Source organism: Catharus ustulatus, chromosome 1 (assembly GCF_009819885.2).
Source record: "Catharus ustulatus isolate bCatUst1 chromosome 1, bCatUst1.pri.v2, whole genome shotgun sequence".
NCBI classification, from domain to species: Eukaryota; Metazoa; Chordata; class Aves; order Passeriformes; family Turdidae; genus Catharus; species Catharus ustulatus.
The window spans coordinates 120,672,781-120,690,780 of record NC_046221.1 but is presented as its reverse complement, the minus strand read 5'-3'; the positions used below and the strand labels follow the sequence as shown (position 1 = coordinate 120,690,780).

Genomic DNA, 18,000 nt, shown 5'->3' with positions numbered 1-18,000 from the left:
AGCCAATTCTGGTAATATAAAAGCTTACCAAATCAAACATAAATTTGTGCATTTATAGCTAAAATGTATAGCAATTTTTTTTCGTACATCTGCAAAAATAATTTGGCCTTATTTTTGTTTTTCTCTGACATAAAGGCATTCACACAAGTAGCACTGGAAGGCTGGTTTGATAGCTAAGGAGAGGCACTGCAAAAATCATCAAGCTGAGCAGGGAGCTGCCTAAGCCTGCCTAAGCTATTGCAGTGTTACTGATAACAGCCTCTCTTAAGAGACCCTTTGGATCTAAAGGTTCTCAGCTGAGGTTCTGGCTCAGCTACAAGATTTTACAATCACATGTCAGTGAGAGGCTTACCGAAACAGGGTGAACTTATGAATAACAAGATCTTTATTACGCTCTGTTGTGGTCTTAAGAGAAGCAATAGTAAGGCTGAGAGGTTGTGCAGTTTGTTTGGAAAATTATTTTGAGAAAATCTAAATTTTAGTAAATGTTGAAAAGTTAAAAAAAATTCATCAAATTAACACATACTGACAGATTTGAAATTAGCTAAATTTAGCTTACCCTCAAATCATTACTGAAACAAAAATATTTGAGTATATTTCTACATATGTCTACCATTATGATTGCTCAGTTCAAGTCCACAGAGCAATGTTACAGATTTAAGCCTCTGATATTTAAATTTCTGTCATGCAAAGTTTTTGAGCATCTATAATATGATCAGAGTTCTGTGTTCACATTAGACGTATTTAATTTACTGTGATTTTTTAATGCACTGTGACTTTTCTTTGCAATAATTACAATGCTTTCGGAATTATAAAAGGCAAGTAAATCAAATCAGCATGATTTTGGAGAAGCATCACACTCAGAAAGAATCAGAAATCAAGCAGCTGTGGATAAAGTTGCACTATGGTGAGACCATCACTTTCATCTTCAGAAAGCCACCTTAAGGGAAAAACATAAAAACCTGTCAGAGACACAGCACATATTAAACTTAAGAGACAGACAATTCTGAGAGCCTGGTTCCGCACCTTTGATTTTCTAGGAGAGTTTTTACATTGGTTTATAGAGAAGAAGAAACTAACCTTAAGAAAACAGTGACTTTTAAAATTTGTGGTTTACTACTCACATATGTGTAATTTTAAAGTGTTATTATCTTTATTAATATATTTATGAAACATAAATTATTTTATTTGTTGATCACATAGGTAACTAGTAAATTGCTCTAAAGAATGACATAAAATCAGGATAATTTAGAGTAGGGAAACATGTTCTGTGATAGCAAGTTATTGTCCTTGTAATTAATTCCAGGAACTCTCCCATACCTCTTTGCTGGTTGACAAAATACTGACTTGCATGAAGGGCCCAATCCCAGCTCTGTAAGAGCCTATGGAGCTTTTACTGTTGATTACTTGAGATTGGGTAAACTAATTTTAACTGGAATAATGGATACAGTGGTATTAATTTCCAAAGAGAGTTAAAAATCTATACTTTAGAAGGTTTATGACAGTCTACCTGATGTGATATCTAGGAAGGGGGTGGTGTGGGAGGGATTCCCAGGCAGTAGGTACAACATCAAAGTAGCTCACATCTGAAGCTGTGCCTGGGAGATAGGGCTGAAGAAAAACAAGTCCAGGCTGAAACACAACAGATTTTGGCAGCTAAAACTGTGTGGAAGTCACAGAGCCTAGGAAAGGTGTGATGTGGAAGCTAGAGAACAGGCCTTTAAATGGGTTAGCAAAGGATTCAGGTTTCTCAGTGATTAATATCTTTCAGAGATGTTATTTGCATTGGGGGAGTCTTTAATGTGAGAGAATGAGCTCATTCCCCATTCACTCTGTTGGCCACGAGACAAGGAGCTTCACAAGGGGCTCCATGTCTCAGCTGGAAGAGGGCCATGAACTTAGTTTCCTCTATCTGAGGAGCCTCTGGGTGGCTGAGTACTCTGGGGTTAACCTCCTAATCTCTCCTACTAATAACTTCCAATTTGAGTAGGTTGATACACTTCAAGGTAGGCACATAGCTCAGCACGCACCAAGGCCCCAGTTCAATGTCCTAATCAGCAGCATGTAGAATCAATCTGTGCCAGTCACTGCCCCATATCAATGATATGATTCAAGTTCTTGTGCTGGTCTCTTATGTACCTTTGTGCTTTTACTACAGTATTTTAAATAAAATTTTAGAAACCCAAATCTCTGGGAAAAAAATGTTTGCTGCAGTCTATCTTCAAGAATCTTCCTTTGACTGGTGTGGTCTGAGAGCTCTTACAAGCAAAAGAGGTGAAGCGGCATCAACTGAAAATCCTGTCATGGATAGTTTTGCACATCTGAGTGATATTGTGATTTAAGAATCACATGCCCACTAACTTAGATTCAGGTATCTAGAAGATTAGAAGATTAGAGAGCATCTGAGCATGTCTTTGGAGGAAGTTGAAGCAAGGGAAGTTTAATGTTGTTGGAAGAAGTTTAATGCTGTTGAGGTCAGTAATACCTTCTCACTCTTGTGATTTAGACTGTAAAGACCAACTGAGTACCAAAGAACTTAAAAAGTTAGGGGTTTTTTGGTTCAGGGGCGAGTATTTGGCTTCCATTAATTTCCAAGTTTACAGAAATATTCAGGGAAAGGATAAAATTAAACATTCTTGGCTACCATTTCTGTTTTCAGATTATCAGGTAACATTCCTCTTTCTTGGTGTAGGGAACTTGTAAATTTTCACACTTCTGTATTCTCCAGATACATTAAAAAGCTAATTTCCACTTGGGAGGACATGAATATGTTTGCACCAGTTATTTATTCTGAAATTCTTCAAGCTTTGAACTATATATTATAGTGAACAGTCACTCCAAATATACCCTTCAATTTAATTTCCAATTTTTGAAACGGTATTGTTTCAGTTTGATGCAGACTGATGTGCATCTTCTTTTTATACATCAGTGGCCCTTTACCCAAGCAACCCAGTACCAAAATACATTCCTAAATTTAGATCACTATACCTTTGCATTATATTATAAAAAGCTTTTTTTAAATTTTTTTTCCTATTTGCTGAATGTATCTTGGGCCCATACTAAGCAAACATTGAAACAGAAGAATTCTAATGTTTTAATGTTGCTTTGACCAATCAAATGCACTACTTCTTCCTTGAGTTTTGAATCTATGCCGCCATATTCCACTGTCCTCCTTTCTGATTCCCTTCCATGTCTGTTTGCTTATCCCTGATATGTTTGCCAGAGCTACTTATGGAGTAATGCTTTTACAGTGTTAACAGACACCTTCTACCTCTTGAAAATATATATGAATACTTTTCTTTGCAAAGGCATTAAATTATGTCTCTCCTCCTACAACCATCCAGATGTAATTGCATGGAAAATCTAGCGTCTTCCGCTAACAATTCTTCTGACAAATTAGTTTCAAGTTGGCCAAAGGGTTCAAAATTCATTGGGAATGGACTAATAGGAACACAACGTTGTTTAAAAAAAAAAAATCATTACTATCTTAGAAAACCAGACAGAAGCAACTGAGACACATGTGAAAAAGGAAACAGCATGTATAGAGTGATGATGGACAGATCTACTGACCTGTTACAGTTGAAACAATGGATTGAATTCCTAGCTGCATCTGTAATTTCCACTTTTTCTAGAAACCAGCCACTTGCTGTAGAAGGAAAAAAACCAAAAAAAAACCAAACAAAACCCCAGCAAATTTAATATAACCAAAACACAAATACAGCATAAGAAAGCTTTCTAATTTCATTCCCCAAACCCCATGTGGTTCAGTACTTCCAAGTATATTCAACATCAATAATAAAACTGAAACACAGACGATTCAAATTACTACCAACTTCTCTCAGTTTTACAGGGAAGGTCTTTGATGTTTTTGACAGAAAATGTAATGGAAGATTTTTGTTATAACTTAAGTTATTTTTCCAGATTGAATAGAACAGGCAGTAAGACAAATGAAAGAGAGTGCATGGTAATATTCAATACATTCTTGAAAACCCATTTTGCCCTTTGAGGTACTTGGAAATGCACTCAAAATGCACTCCTAGTGGACATTCTACTACTCTTTTCTAATTAATATATTGGTATGGATGTGAACCTAGTGGTGAAACTGAATGCTTCTCTTATTCCTATTTTTCCAGCAGTCATGATTCAGAATAGCATTTTCATTTAGGCCAGCACTCATACTTGTTTCAGCTTTAAGAAGATATTAAATATTCTACTTTAATCTCCTGTTTTTCTGTGTGAAAAAGTACCTTCATCCTTGTGATATAGAATTTTATTTCATAGAATATTCAAATATTAATATTTTAAAACCAAAACTTTATTTTATACATACAATGTCTGTACTGAAATCTTTAGTTGTGTTTGCCAATGCAAATACTTAATGGCAACATTTTACAGCTAATTAGGATCACACTGCTAGTAGTTGACAACCTTTTGGTACTCTTTACGTGTCCCAGAGATAAAGAACTATATCCTATCTAATTATTTTGGTTTTCAAATATTTGGACAAAGTACTAAGTAGGCTAAAGCCAATAAAAATATTTTTATTTGCAAATGCTAAATTTTACTTGTACATGCTAAAAATGCAATATAAAAAATACTTGCAAATTGTATAGATTTTGATAAAATGTAAAGGTACAGCAGTGTTTCTTTTTTCTAATGACATTTTCAAAAAATAGCTGGGTTAAGTAGGCCATGAAGGTGTCTAGGTATTCCACCTTCAATTCACAAGATTCATTTATTGATATTGTGAAGTACTTTTGAAACTCTTTTAATGAAATCTTGTGAATGGTTTAATATATCATAGACTCTACTTGGAATAGATGACCTTTCATGAAATCTCTAAATCAGAGTCAAGATTATCAGCAATAAAATTTTACAGTCTCTCAAATTTACACGACACTTTACAAAAGAATAGAAAGGCAAGTTTGCTCTCTTGAAAAGATTAAAATCTAATGCTTCATCCTTTATTGACAAAACTCCAACAGACCTCACTGAAATCTCCAGGTATGGAGAGATCTAGAGGTAGCTAGGATATATTAGCAAACAGATGAGATGTCTCAAAGAAATGTAACATTTGAGGAAACTTGTGGGGATAACAGCTGCTGTGACAAAAGACACTTGGAGGTAATTTCAGAGAAATATTTAGAGGAAGGTTGTCATGTCTAAGATGAATTGACACGCACCAGCTGTGCTAGGCAGGCACTATTAGCAGCTATGGGATGTTGATCAGGACACAGAAAGGGAAAAATAATAATTTTGTTGATAGATCAGGACCCAGGAAATGAAAGTTCGATATATTATTTCCCCTGCAGACTTCTCTGCAGCTCTCAGTACTAAAAGTCTGCCATTACAGAGTTCCCTTCTCATATCAGATCTAAACTGAGCTGTGTGTATGTATAGCACTTATCACAAATAAGATGAAAGTCAGCAGGACAATCTTGTTTATTATAGATATTTCAACAGGTTTGGTGTTTTTTCTGTTTTCAACACTATGGGTAGTTAGGAAAATAAAGAAGCTGTTTAGCTTTTTCCAAATAGGAAGTGCTATTTGCAGAAATTTTCTTGGCTCATCCTAGAAATTATAATCCCTTTGGCACTTTATTATGCCTCATGAATTTAGATTAATCAGATTTATTAAACCTAAACCTATTTCTTTGAGATGGGTTAAGCAAACTTCACCTGACTAGAGTACCTTAATACAATCAGACCTTTTTGTTTCAAGTTATACATTCCCTGCAAATTCAGTTTATGTATTTGTATATCTCTATATGTCTGTATATATCTTGATATCTGCATATCCGTAGGGAGTTTTAGCACTATTAAATGTAAGCTCAAAAGATTATATGCCCTAGTCTCTCGTTTTATTTTTATGGAAAATTCAGGGTTTAGAGGCTACTGTACACAGAAACATTTTCCATCATCATGTGTGGTTATGCTCTATGGCCGCATCCTAAATTAACATCAGAGCAGGACCTGGTACACACTGGTTTTCTCCAACTTTCACAAGAGGAGATCTATGGGTGTGAGAGGGAGCTACAGCATGCTTTGACCAGAGTCCCCAAACTTGCTCAAATCATGGAAAGTTTAGCCTGCAGTTTGAAAATTCAATCCTATTTTATTTAAGACATCTAATAAGGTTTTTGGCTGGGCAATGTTTGAAGGATAAAACTATCTGACGTTTATTTTAACTAGATCACTGTTAGAAAAAAAAAATCATGGTACAGTCAAGGGAAATGCAATAGAAGGAGTGAAGCAAGGGCAGTAAAGCCGACCTCATTTGTACACAGATTTGTATTAGCTAGCTGTAGCAGCTGTGTTGCTACCAACACCTTTCCAAATGTCAGGCAGATCCTTAAAAAGATGTTTGCAAGGCTATTGAACACAGAATACTTACCAAATCCTTTCCCATCATGGCCAATTTCAATTGAACGTAGACTGCCCAATTTTTTTGTCTTAATCTTGAATGTATCAACCTTTAGTATTAAAATACAGTTATTAAAAATACTATACCAATGTTTGGAAGCTTACATATTTGTCTAGGTCAGTTCTGAGACCAATTTCAGTGTAATAGTAGAAATTCAGAATAAGTGAGCCACTAATGTGGTTTATTTTCCTTACTGATATGTAGCATAGATTCTCTCCTATTAGGTCTCAGTTTCAACACAGAAGAGTCACTTTTCAATTTATAGTATGATAATCCCTACCTCTTTCTTGACTTTCATCTACTGTGAAAACATTTTTGATCTCATGAATCCTCAACTGGTATAGTCTTCTAATATGTTTTTAGTATATGATACATAAATAAAAATTCAGATACATAAAAGTTAAAGGCTTTTACTACATTAACCATTATTCCTCTCAAATATTATATACTTTAATTTAAATTATTGCATTATTTCATATTGCAGATTTTTAAAAAGAAGTTCTTTTTTCCTAAGAGCTTTGCCATCACTGGCTACCCATTGACCTAGCTGGATTGCTAACAGGATTTCTACATATCTACTTTTCTTTTTTGAAAGGTAATGACACCTCCTACGTAGTACCAGGCAAAAGGAAGTACTGCTTAAGACACTTTTTAACTTGTTCCTTGTGCTTGTAGGTAGCTAGATTTATTACCCTCCTCAGTATGGAAGACAATTCATGGGTAAATATCTTTATCTCACAGATAACCTGGCTGAAGAAACTCAGACTAATTCCAGGTAAAAAGATGATTAATATTGCTGGAGATAATGAGGTAGATCCCTTAAGGGATATTTTTTTCACTTGAGTTCTAATTATTTAGTCATTACCTTTCAATAACTCCACAAGAGAAATTTACAGAGAAAAAAAAAAAATATATATATATTTCTTTTTTACTTAAGGGTAACCATCATTGTATTCCATTGCACAGGTGGTAACCAAACGGAGCAATTTCTTTCCCAGAATAATGTGTTTATTAAATTAGGAGAACGTCCAACCAAGGCACTAGGACATCATGCAGAGAATCTGCATTCTTATGCAAATATCTGTTATCTGTACTAAGGGTCTCTGGATAACAGCCTAAAGCACGATGGATATCAGAATCAGACTGATGTGTATGGTTCCATTTCATCTGGTTTTAGGCTTATACATTGAGGGATGCTCACAGCACCAGTTTCCATGGCAAAGTAAAATGATGGGATGTAAGAGACTGGTGTGCTCTTGTGCACAATATTCAAGGTATGCACAATGGCACAGGGTAGTGCACACACATGCACAGGCACATGCAACACACACTGCACATTTCAGAATCAGGAAATACAAAACTGGGCACATCCGTGGATGCAATATGAAGATGTATTTGGGACTAAGAGGCAGAAGAGCAGCAGAGACAGCTAGGTACAATAGAAGTAAAATGTTCCTTGGTGAATCTGGTAAAAGAAGAAACACAGGGTGAGCTGAGGCTATACCTTGTATAGTGATGTGGAAAACAGAATAAATGCCTCAAGTTTTCTGAAGAAGATTAATGTTTGCTTTCCCAGAACAGAAACAGACACAACCTATAAAATCTGTGTACTCACCTTTCCTCTTTCAAAGGGGTTTTGATGCTCCAGTGACTGAGAGAGTTGAAATACCTCAGATTTGTCCTCATTCCCAAATAAAATAATATGCACATTGGCATCAGTCCCTGCTCCCCTTTTGTCCCCTGTGTACACTTTAATAGTATACTCTGTCAAATTTTTTACTTGACTTCCTTTTTTATTCAAGTTGTTATCTATATCATTCTTTTGTTTCTCTCCTCTAATAACAAGAGATCCTGGGATTTCTCTCTGTATTTTGGGTTTATTTGCATTCACAGAAAATTCTCTGAAAAAAAGAACCACATATGGTTTTTTGGTAAGTAAATAATATGTTAAAAGAAAAAAAAAAATCCTATTAATTTATGTGGAACAACTAAAGATGGGCATGTTTTTAAAATGTCTATTGACAGAATCACTCTATGGTAGTTAATTTAATTCAGTGTCTGCTCAGTGCATTCAACTATTATGGTATAAGGAACATTACTAGCTTTATACAATATACTTACTCATTCACTTCAAATACATAGATAGGATGTTCCTTCGCAGCTTCTTGCACATGCAATTTTTTAATGTCCAGTTTGCAGTCTGCAAAGAAGGAAAGAGAATATAGTGAAAGCCTTCCATTGTATGACAAGAAATTAGGTAGAGTGTCGTTGGTATAATGGTGGCATTCTTACTACATGAAAACTTCATATTCTCATTAATTTATGAATGCAAACAACTGAGTTGAAAGGGCTGGAATGTCTACAAGATTCTTTATTTTGTTCCTGTTTGTAAACATCAGCTTAGAAATTTAGGAGTAAGCATTTCCTTTGTCTTGGTGAAGCAAAGTAGTGTTGCCCTTGCTGGGCTTGGACAGGAATGTAGAAAAGATTCAGCATGACTTGGGAAGGCACATTTGAGAAGGAAGAGCAGAAATACATGTCTGTTGCTTCTTCCTCAGTACAGTAATTTCACAACCATGAGGTGCACCGGACTATAAGGTGCACCCCCAGGGAATCGGCAAAATTCACAACTTTGTAGATCATACAAGGCGCACCGGACTATAAGGCGCACCTTTTTTTTGCACGCAACAAAGTAACGAATTAGTAACGGAAACCCGCAATCGTGGAGTTTACTGGCAGGTGCTCAATTTGGAAACATTTTTCACAGATCAGCCTAGGCTTTCAAAGGCAGCTGCAGGCGCCCTCCCCGTGCAGTGGGCCCTGGCACTCTCGCCTGCCCCCAGTGCCGGCAGGCGCGGCTTGGCGCAGCTGTGGGGCGGCCTCCCCCTTGCTGCCGCAGTGCTGTTCCCCCTCGCGGCTCCGCTGAGCCGCCGTGCCGTTCCCTCGCTCGGCTTGGCTCTCCTGCCGTGCCACCTGTCCCTCACTCGGCTCGGCGCCACCGCCATGCCGCCCATCCCTCACTTGGCTTGGCACTCCTGCCGTGCCATTTCCCCTCATGGTGGCTCCGTTGTGCCACCATGCTGTTCCCCCTCATGGCTCCATGGAACAGGCCTGCCACCCGTCCCTCGCTCGGCTCGGCGGCGCCGCCGCTTCTGGCCCCTTTCCTGCGGTCGGCGGTGCTTCACTCCTCCCACAGCCGGCAGCACTTTTCTCCTCCCGTGGCCAGCGGCTTCTCGTTCCCCCTGTGCCGGGGCCGGGGTCAGCACTGGCTCCCTCCCTCCCCGCGCGGTCGGCCGTGGCTGCCCACTCCCACCCCCCTCGCAGCTCGGCGCTCCCGCGGCACCCGCCCCCCATTGCAGCTCACAATTCCAGGGTGGCAAATGTTTCAACTTTGTACATCATATAAGGCGCACTGGACTATAAGGCGCACTTCCGGGTTCGGGGGGAAATTTTAGTCAAAAAGGTGCGCCTTATAGTCATGAAATTACTGTAATTGTTTGACAAGAGGACTGGAGTTCTATTCCACATGCAGCACAAAGAGGATCTCATTTGGTGGCAGGTAGCAAGGAGTTCAGCAGCTCATTGTATCCCTCTGCTGTTTGGGAAGGATTGCTCTCTGACTTAAACTTCTTTTTGAATTTTCTGCTGGAGGCCTCAGCTGCATGGCCTGAGTGTCTTGCCACTAGTTAGTCATGAAGACTATTCATTTTCCCTTCTCTTCTATTACTTGTAGTTTCAACCCTGTCTAACAAACTGCATTCCAATCTCTTCTACTACTATCCAAGTCCCTTTAATTATATCAATAGGATATAATAATGCTTCTGTGGAGGAATCTAGGACATTGTGTTACACTCATGACCTGCCAAGATAATTGCATAGAGAGAGCCAGAAGATTCAGGAAGGGACCATGAAACATCTGATCTTAAAAACTTGCTCTGATAAGGAATGAAAGCATAAATGCACTAGAGAACATTGCCTGGACTGATCAGTCCTGCAGGGTACATATGACTTTAAAGAGACTTTATGGGATTTTTGGTTCAAAGTCTTGGTCCAAACTAGTCTCAGTTCAAACAAGTCTAGTTACAATATGGACACCTTTACTCATCTGAAGTGTTTCATCATCTAAGCAACTCCTTTGAAAGAAATCATCCCAATCCTCTCTTCAGAGCACACACAGAGGCAATGAGCCCAATGCCCCTCGTTGTGAATTGTGCTTTCCAACCTGAATGGAAAAGTCTGTCCTGTCACGCTCTCAGTGGTGCCCTTCGGCTGCACTCAATTGCCACACTCAGTGACTGTCAGTCAGACAGATGGCTGTAGTTAACTTTCACAACTGAAGCAGTGGGAAACAAAAGCAGTGAGCATGGCAGGGCTGTCCCTGTCCTTCCCTTCCCCTCCAGAGAAACTGCAGCTCCACACCGTATTCCCTGGGAGTGACCCAGGCAGCCTGGGATGTGCTGACCAGCCCAGGAGCTCGTACATGCTTACTGAAAGTCACCTTACATACTTGGTGCTGTGCCTTAAAGATTTTTATGAGGAGCCTCCGAATGAGCAAACAGAAAAAAAAAAAAGAAAGAAAGAAAGACAAAGTGCAAACACAGAACCCTCGTTTCCCTAGAAAACTGTCTGAAAATGGTCAAGTGTCATGCATTGTAATGATTTGCAAACTTCATTAACAGATTTCAAAAAACTTTATAATGAATTCTTTGAATTCGTAGCATGATAGGCATCCTACAGATAAAGCAGACAGGTTCTGAGGTCAAGACAATTTTAAGGCAGTTCAGTGACAAAACTTGCTGACTGCCAAACAGAGGTAATTTCACTCTGAATGTCACGGGTAGAAAACAGAATTGGGGGTAAAACAGTGAAAATAATTGAAATTACAGAAGGAAAATTAAACAATACCAATTTCCTACTTGGGTTATAATTATTCTCCTAGATAACTTGTTAGTAGAGCATGTATTAAGCACAGAATATAATTATATTCATCTTAATTTTCTTTTTGCTTGTATGCAAAGGAATAGTTTACTTTCTTGATGCAATAATGTTATAAACTTTAGATCTCAGGATTTTAATTTGTCAAAATGCAGGATTTTGCTTTATAAAACATTACCCTTTAGAAAAAATAGCCAAAAGGAATTAAGTGGGATTTAATTCTGACAGTGACTTTGTTGCTTTTAACAAGAGACTAGCTGTGTGATTTACATGACTGACTTTTGAAAGTAAAAAGTATTTTACCTGTTTTACTGCTGATCAAAAGAACAATTTTTTCCAGTTCTCCCAAGTCAACAGCATCCACGATAACTAGAAATGACTAAAATAAAATTATTCAACATTGTAATATAAAACCATGTTACTTAACTGTATGGGAAAATATCAAAATAATATGTAGGAAATACAAGAATGGATTAAAGGATAAATTTTAATATACTTTAAGACAGAGTACCTCATTTTTCTCTCCCTGCTGTACGTTCTTCAATGACTGGAGAAGAGATCTGTCCCCTGTGTCACCATGAGTACCATATATACATGCAGTCATTTGCACTAAATTTCTCTCATTCAAAATATTTCTTGAAAATACTGTTACATGATATGTAACCACTGCAATACCAAACAAAAAGAGATCTTACTAAGACTGTGCCACAACCTTGCACAGCTATTTGACAACATGGCATTCTACAGTCAGATGTAATTAAAATTCAAGCACTTGAAAATAATAGCAAAACTCAAATATTTTGCAGTTTTTTCCTCCTAATTGTTTTGACACCATCTCCCAGATCTGAAATTTGAGAAGTGAGGCTGGACCAGCCCAAAACAAAAGTGAAAGGATTATTTGGAAGGTTTGATTCTTGGATCACTGTATCAAAGAGCAGCAAGAGTGGACCTGTCCCACAAGAGTGGACAAGGTAGAAGCGGAGAACAACCCCAGCTCCGGTAGTGCCCTCTCTGACCAGCATCTGCATGAGGCAGCCAGAGCTGTCAACAGTCCCAGATGCAGCACACAGTGAAAAGTATCTGGGATCCATGCTGGTGATTGAGCTGAGGACAGGAGGAGGAAGGGCCAGAGACGGAATAAGGCTACAACATAGGTCCAAAGTCTGTGCAGAAGAGGGGGGCAGAGATAGAATGAGAGAAAGATGCACGTAGGATGTAGCTGAGGCATCATCTGACCAGGACATCCTCAGCCCACCACGGCTGGAGGTTCCAGGTAAGTCCAGACTCCATGGTACAAAGGAGGCCATTGAGGGAGATTAATGTAGGCAAGGGTAGGAGGGCTAAAATGCTTAAATAGTTGTCTTTGTCAGATCCCAAATGTAGCAACCAAGCTTTTATCTCTCCAGTGTATGGAATAAATTGGAAAGGGGAAAGATTAAAGGAATCTCTGAAAAGAAATTACATACAACAAGGGTAACATATAGGAATGTTACAATTCCATTAGATTTATAAAATTCTAATTATTTCATAATATCAATATGAATTATAGCTCTCTGTTAAATTTATTGGAATAATCAGCTTGGAACTAGCATAATAGTTTGGGTTTTTTTCACATTTTCAATATTTAATTGTTTGGCCTTAAAAACTACAGTAGTGCAAAATTGACCTGAACAGCCCTGTGTGTGAGAGGAGAGAGACAGCACCATGGCATCCCTGGGGATTCCTGAGGTTTAAGCATCTCAAATGAAGGTATAGTAAAGGGAAACTACTTATGTATATACTCAGCTGGAGGCCTCTGCTCATTAATACACCCAAAGGCACAAGTGTGCACTGCCAGATCTCAAGGGTCTGTACTCTATCAACTGCATTTTGATGGCTTCAATTAGCCATTAGCAAATGCTCCATCATAATCCCAAGCAGAAGATTTTTTTAAAAAGGAAAATATAACTGAGATAAAATACTAAGGCATTCTATGAATAACAGAGCTGGATCTGAAATTTAACATCACATGGCTTCTGGTTATGGCGAGTGCGATTAGCTGTTTTCCATTCCAATTAATACAATACTGGTTTTGCTTTTAGCTGAGAAAATGGAGAAAATAAATTAGCTTTAGAAAGCTGTCAAAAATAATATCTGGTTTTCACAATAAATTGCCAGTAAATTTGTCTGCAAAGATCACTTTGAACTCCATGTGTACCACCTGCTGTGGAGCTGCTTAGAGCTCTCTTGGACATAAATGGCAAAGATTTGGGGGAATAGCTGTTCTAGGGTTTTTTTCTTCACTGGTTACAAATCCCTCCTTGAAGATATCTAAAGCATGGGTGGAAAGAAAGAAAAACCACAGAAATGAACTATTTAATTTGCGTTTTCTTTTACCTAAACTTATAGGTAATATAATACCCATTCCTTGTTTGTGATTTTTTTATCTCTTGATTTCAGAATATTCACAAAGGATAAAAGTATTATCAAACTAAAAAAAAAAAAAAAAAGCAAATAACGGGGAAATTATTTTTTCAACCAAGAGGTCAGTGACAGAGACAGAGCCAAGGACTCTAATATCACTGCTCCTTTATCACCATGCTGCATCTTTCTCGCCTCATTTTTGTGTGCTTATAACTATATCCTGGGTACTTCTGCATGAAACAGGGATCACTCCTTTGCAAGGGGTACACTCATGTGCTTTATGTTAATCTGAAGGTCCTCTTTGTTTCAATCTTGTATGTAGAAGATGAAAGCCATTGAAACCTGTTCTGTACCCATACTGTGTAAGTGGTCAAGTGAAAATAACACCTCTAAGCAATATAAAATCTAAAGCCTAGACAGACATTTTAGATTTTCAATTGCAGCCAAAGTATGCAAAAAACCCCAAATCTTACTCTCTGTTCCTTCTACTGAGATTTTTCACATACTTTTGGATGCATTTAGAGATCTCACTGAAACTGGGCCATAAGTTCCAGCCCAGAGTGTGTTGGGCTAGTTCATTTTACATCTACTTCAGCTCACTTTAGATGAGCTGACTTATTTTATTACCCAAATGATTAATTTGTTTTCTGCATAAAACCCAGGCACAAATTATTTTAATATTAAGTATCATTATCTGGGCTGTTAATTAAGTTAGTATTTGTTCCATCATATGGCAGCATTCAGTAAGCATCACATTAGGGAATAGGGTGGATGTTAAGTGAAAGGATTTCTTTTATTTTACTTAACCAAGGTGACAAATGTAAGAATTGTTGAGCTAATTTTAGGAGGCATAAATATTTGGAGTGTATAAGGTAATAAAGCTGAATCTTATATGTGGTTTTGAGCTGTTATTTACTGAGAATATTTGTTTGGAATGCGCAAACAAACAACAAAATCACTTAATAGTAAATGAGCAATAAAAAATCATGTTGTTAATATCAGCAATATGAGCAGCTGAGGACTAAACAAAAGAGAATAGAAATATTACAATATTGCAAGAAAAAGATATTTCTTATAAACTGTTATTTGTAGGATATAATAATGCTTCTTTGCAATCAAATGAATATTGCACTTTATGGTACAGAAATTAAGCTGAGTGGGTAATATTTTCCTTCATACATTTTAAATTCTTATCCAGTTTCTATGAATCATTAAATTAAGACAATAAAAATTTCTGTTTTGATAAGGATTTCTGCTGTAATACTAGGACATATTAACCTCCTGAACCACTCTACTGCTTTGAAGCAGATTTATACCTACCAGAAAGAGCTTCTTTCAATGGCCACTGTATAGGGAATTCAATCCATTTGTCTCCATTAGGAGGAAGAGGAAGTGTTTTATTTATGGTGAGACTAAAGGTATCCAGTGTTGATGTGTTCTGTATTTTAAAGTGACGAAGAGACAACTGGGATGTTTTGTTTTCCAAACTCTGGAGACCGAGTCTCACTTTATAAAGCGTTCCCAAATTGGACGGCAAATGTATCTAGGAATCAACAAAACAATGAGCTAGCATCCCAACAGAGGTATACAGATAAATGTGTAGATAGTCTACAGGAAGAGAGGAAGTTGGCTCTAAAGGAGTGAGCACAGCCCTGGGCCCATTTGCATCAGTCTTGTGCTAAAAGTCCCATTCACTTCAAAAGCAGCAGAACCAGGTTGACTGTAGGCACTTAAGGACATTTTAGCTTGATCCTCTAGGGGCATTCATTGTAATTGTTCTATCAAATTCAAATTACATACAGCAATGATTTCTAATGTGAATAAGTAATGTTAATGTCATTTAAAATGATATGCATTATTAACTATGACGATTTGTTGGGGAAAAAAAATAATATGCTTGATCATCATGAACTTGAGAAAGCCAGAAATTAAAAATTAAATCTGGCATGCAGCTGAAAACTTCAGCTGTGATTTTCTTTAATATTCAAACAATAATACCTCCAATATTTGCAGCACTACATGATTATTTATCTTTAAAAGAAAACTCAACGAAAATTTCAATATATGCAAATCTATATATTATTTTACATCATATGTTATTTGGTTCTCAGTCTGATGTTCCACTTTGTTTTCCATGGAAACTGGATTTGACTTGCCGTTGCTTCCATAAAAAACCATAACCATCTTGGATACGTTTTCTGACAACTTTTCAAATTCTGATTTTGTTTCTTCTTGATGCTTTGTGAAATAAATCCTCCATCTGCCTTCTGAACCAATAAAATAAGGAAAATAACAAGAAAAAAAATATTAAGGATGTTTCTGTTTTCATATATTAACAAAGCTATCTGATATAAAATTTCTAAGACATGCATTGTTCTACATGGGGAACATTCCTTCATAACCATGTCACCTGAGTATTGAGCAGCTCCCTAAGTTTATTGCCATTTTTTACTATTACTATTGTCAGTACTAGTAATTATAATGACATATTGTGATGAAAATATTCTCACATTATTATTTCAGAACTGATTAATAAAACAGTCAAAGTATTGGCAGAAGCTATACCTGAATTCATTTGCTCTCTTCCTAAAGGCCAGGCAGATGTACTCCTCCTCTCCTGAACTTCTAATATTAAAAAAAAAAAAAAAAAGATAAAATTAATATTTTTGTAGACAAGTGTCTATATTATCATAAAGGCCTGTACTCATGTCTAGTAAAGCAATTGACCGAATATTATATCATTTATATTAAAGATTGAACTAGGAAATGTACAGTGTGATTTTCTAATTAAGCATCATCTAAATACCATCCTGTTAAATAAACTGTCTCTAGGGCTGGCTCTTTACTAGGAAAATGGTAACAACATGAAGCTTCAATATTTTTTTATTTTAAAGCATTTTTGTTCCATTTGTACAATTTATGCTCTGTATGAATGAGCACTAATTGGATGTCTTTAATGCCCATTCTAGAAGCTGATGTTCCTCCCACAGATATTAGTCCCCATTGATTTCAGCGGGATTTGGTATAGATCAAAGCTGCTTGAAAACAGTAGGTAGTGACCTGAACCAAAAATAAGACTCCTTTTGAGTTCATAACCATGATTGGATTTGTCAATTATTATATAAAGAAACTCACAGGAACATTTGTCCAAATCAATTAAGTCTAGTAGAAACAGAACTAAATATTCCCTCATTTTTTTCAGAGAAGTACCAACATACAAACGGAACCAAATCTGAAATTATTTGCTTTTGCACACTAACAGTTTCCTCCATTTTTTTCTGGTTTCAAATGATCAAAAGTCAGAGATCATATAGCAGAGGAAATCGATTGAACTAGAATCTTTTTCAGTCTCAAGAGACTATTGCTGGAAAAGTGCCAGGGAGTTAGGAAGAAAAAAATTAGAACACATTTTGTAATCCAAGGACTCATCTATACTGTCAATTAACTTCTCTGAGAGGCAGGAGAATAAATATATCTGTCTTAGAGGTCTGTTCTGGGCTTCGGTGCCTACTGATCTGGTTGGAGTGTGTTTTGGTTCCTCCCAGCTTGCACACCAGATTGTATTGAAATCCATGCTTGGACGGAAACCATGACACAGGGAGGGAGGGAGGGTGCAGGTTCCCTTCCTGTACTAAGAGCCACAGGCAGTGGGGTCAAAACTGCTCCTCTGTGGCCTGATTACTCACATAGTGTCAGTCTAAAGTGTCTCCAGTTTCTGGCAAAAGCTGCAAGTGTAGAAGTAAGACTTAGGGAGGTGGGTATTTGTAAAAAAGAATAGGACACATTTCTTGGAATTTACACCCCTGAAAATCTGGAGTAACAAAACAGAAATTATCCTCTGGCAAATAGTGGTTATTAAGTGGTACTAAAGCACAAAGTGTTCACATACACTAATTCCCTGTATAATGACAATGGAATATTTTAAATCACAAATTGTTTGTGGAAGCAAATCATATAGCTGCATAGTTTGGAATTAATTTCTTAGTAGATGATAGTTTGAAGATAGTGTTGACCTGTGGCATCCAGAGTTACTGAGGCAGATCTTTTTCCATCACGTCTGTCTTTAAGCCATGTTTGAGCCATAAACAATGTTTCTGTCCCTGAAGATGCTGACTCTTTCACAATAATCTTCTCCAGAAGCCAGTCAGAGCCTCTCCCTTTTTCAACAACCATTCTTTGCAGGATACCAATATCTACTGCCTCCACTTGAAAAATATCCACCTGAAAAATTCAGAATC

General features: G+C 37.2%; 1 protein-coding gene across 1 annotated transcript in view; it reads right to left on the bottom strand.

The window, feature by feature from the left end:
* Positions 1-827: 827 nt before the first annotated feature.
* The window catches only part of RP1 (RP1 axonemal microtubule associated), a 170,175-nt gene continuing 153,002 nt past the window's right edge, over positions 828-18,000 (bottom strand). The window contains exons 47-57 of the mRNA XM_033070858.1: positions 17,776-17,983; positions 16,328-16,387; positions 15,851-16,029; positions 15,083-15,305; positions 11,871-12,025; positions 11,663-11,738; positions 8,546-8,624; positions 8,040-8,325; positions 6,395-6,473; positions 3,571-3,646; positions 828-940 (exon numbers count right to left, since the gene is read on the bottom strand). Coding sequence (XP_032926749.1) covers positions 871-940; positions 3,571-3,646; positions 6,395-6,473; positions 8,040-8,325; positions 8,546-8,624; positions 11,663-11,738; positions 11,871-12,025; positions 15,083-15,305; positions 15,851-16,029; positions 16,328-16,387; positions 17,776-17,983 — 1,491 coding nt within the window. The 3' untranslated portion in view covers positions 828-870. The remainder of the gene's footprint in view (positions 941-3,570; positions 3,647-6,394; positions 6,474-8,039; positions 8,326-8,545; positions 8,625-11,662; positions 11,739-11,870; positions 12,026-15,082; positions 15,306-15,850; positions 16,030-16,327; positions 16,388-17,775; positions 17,984-18,000) is intronic.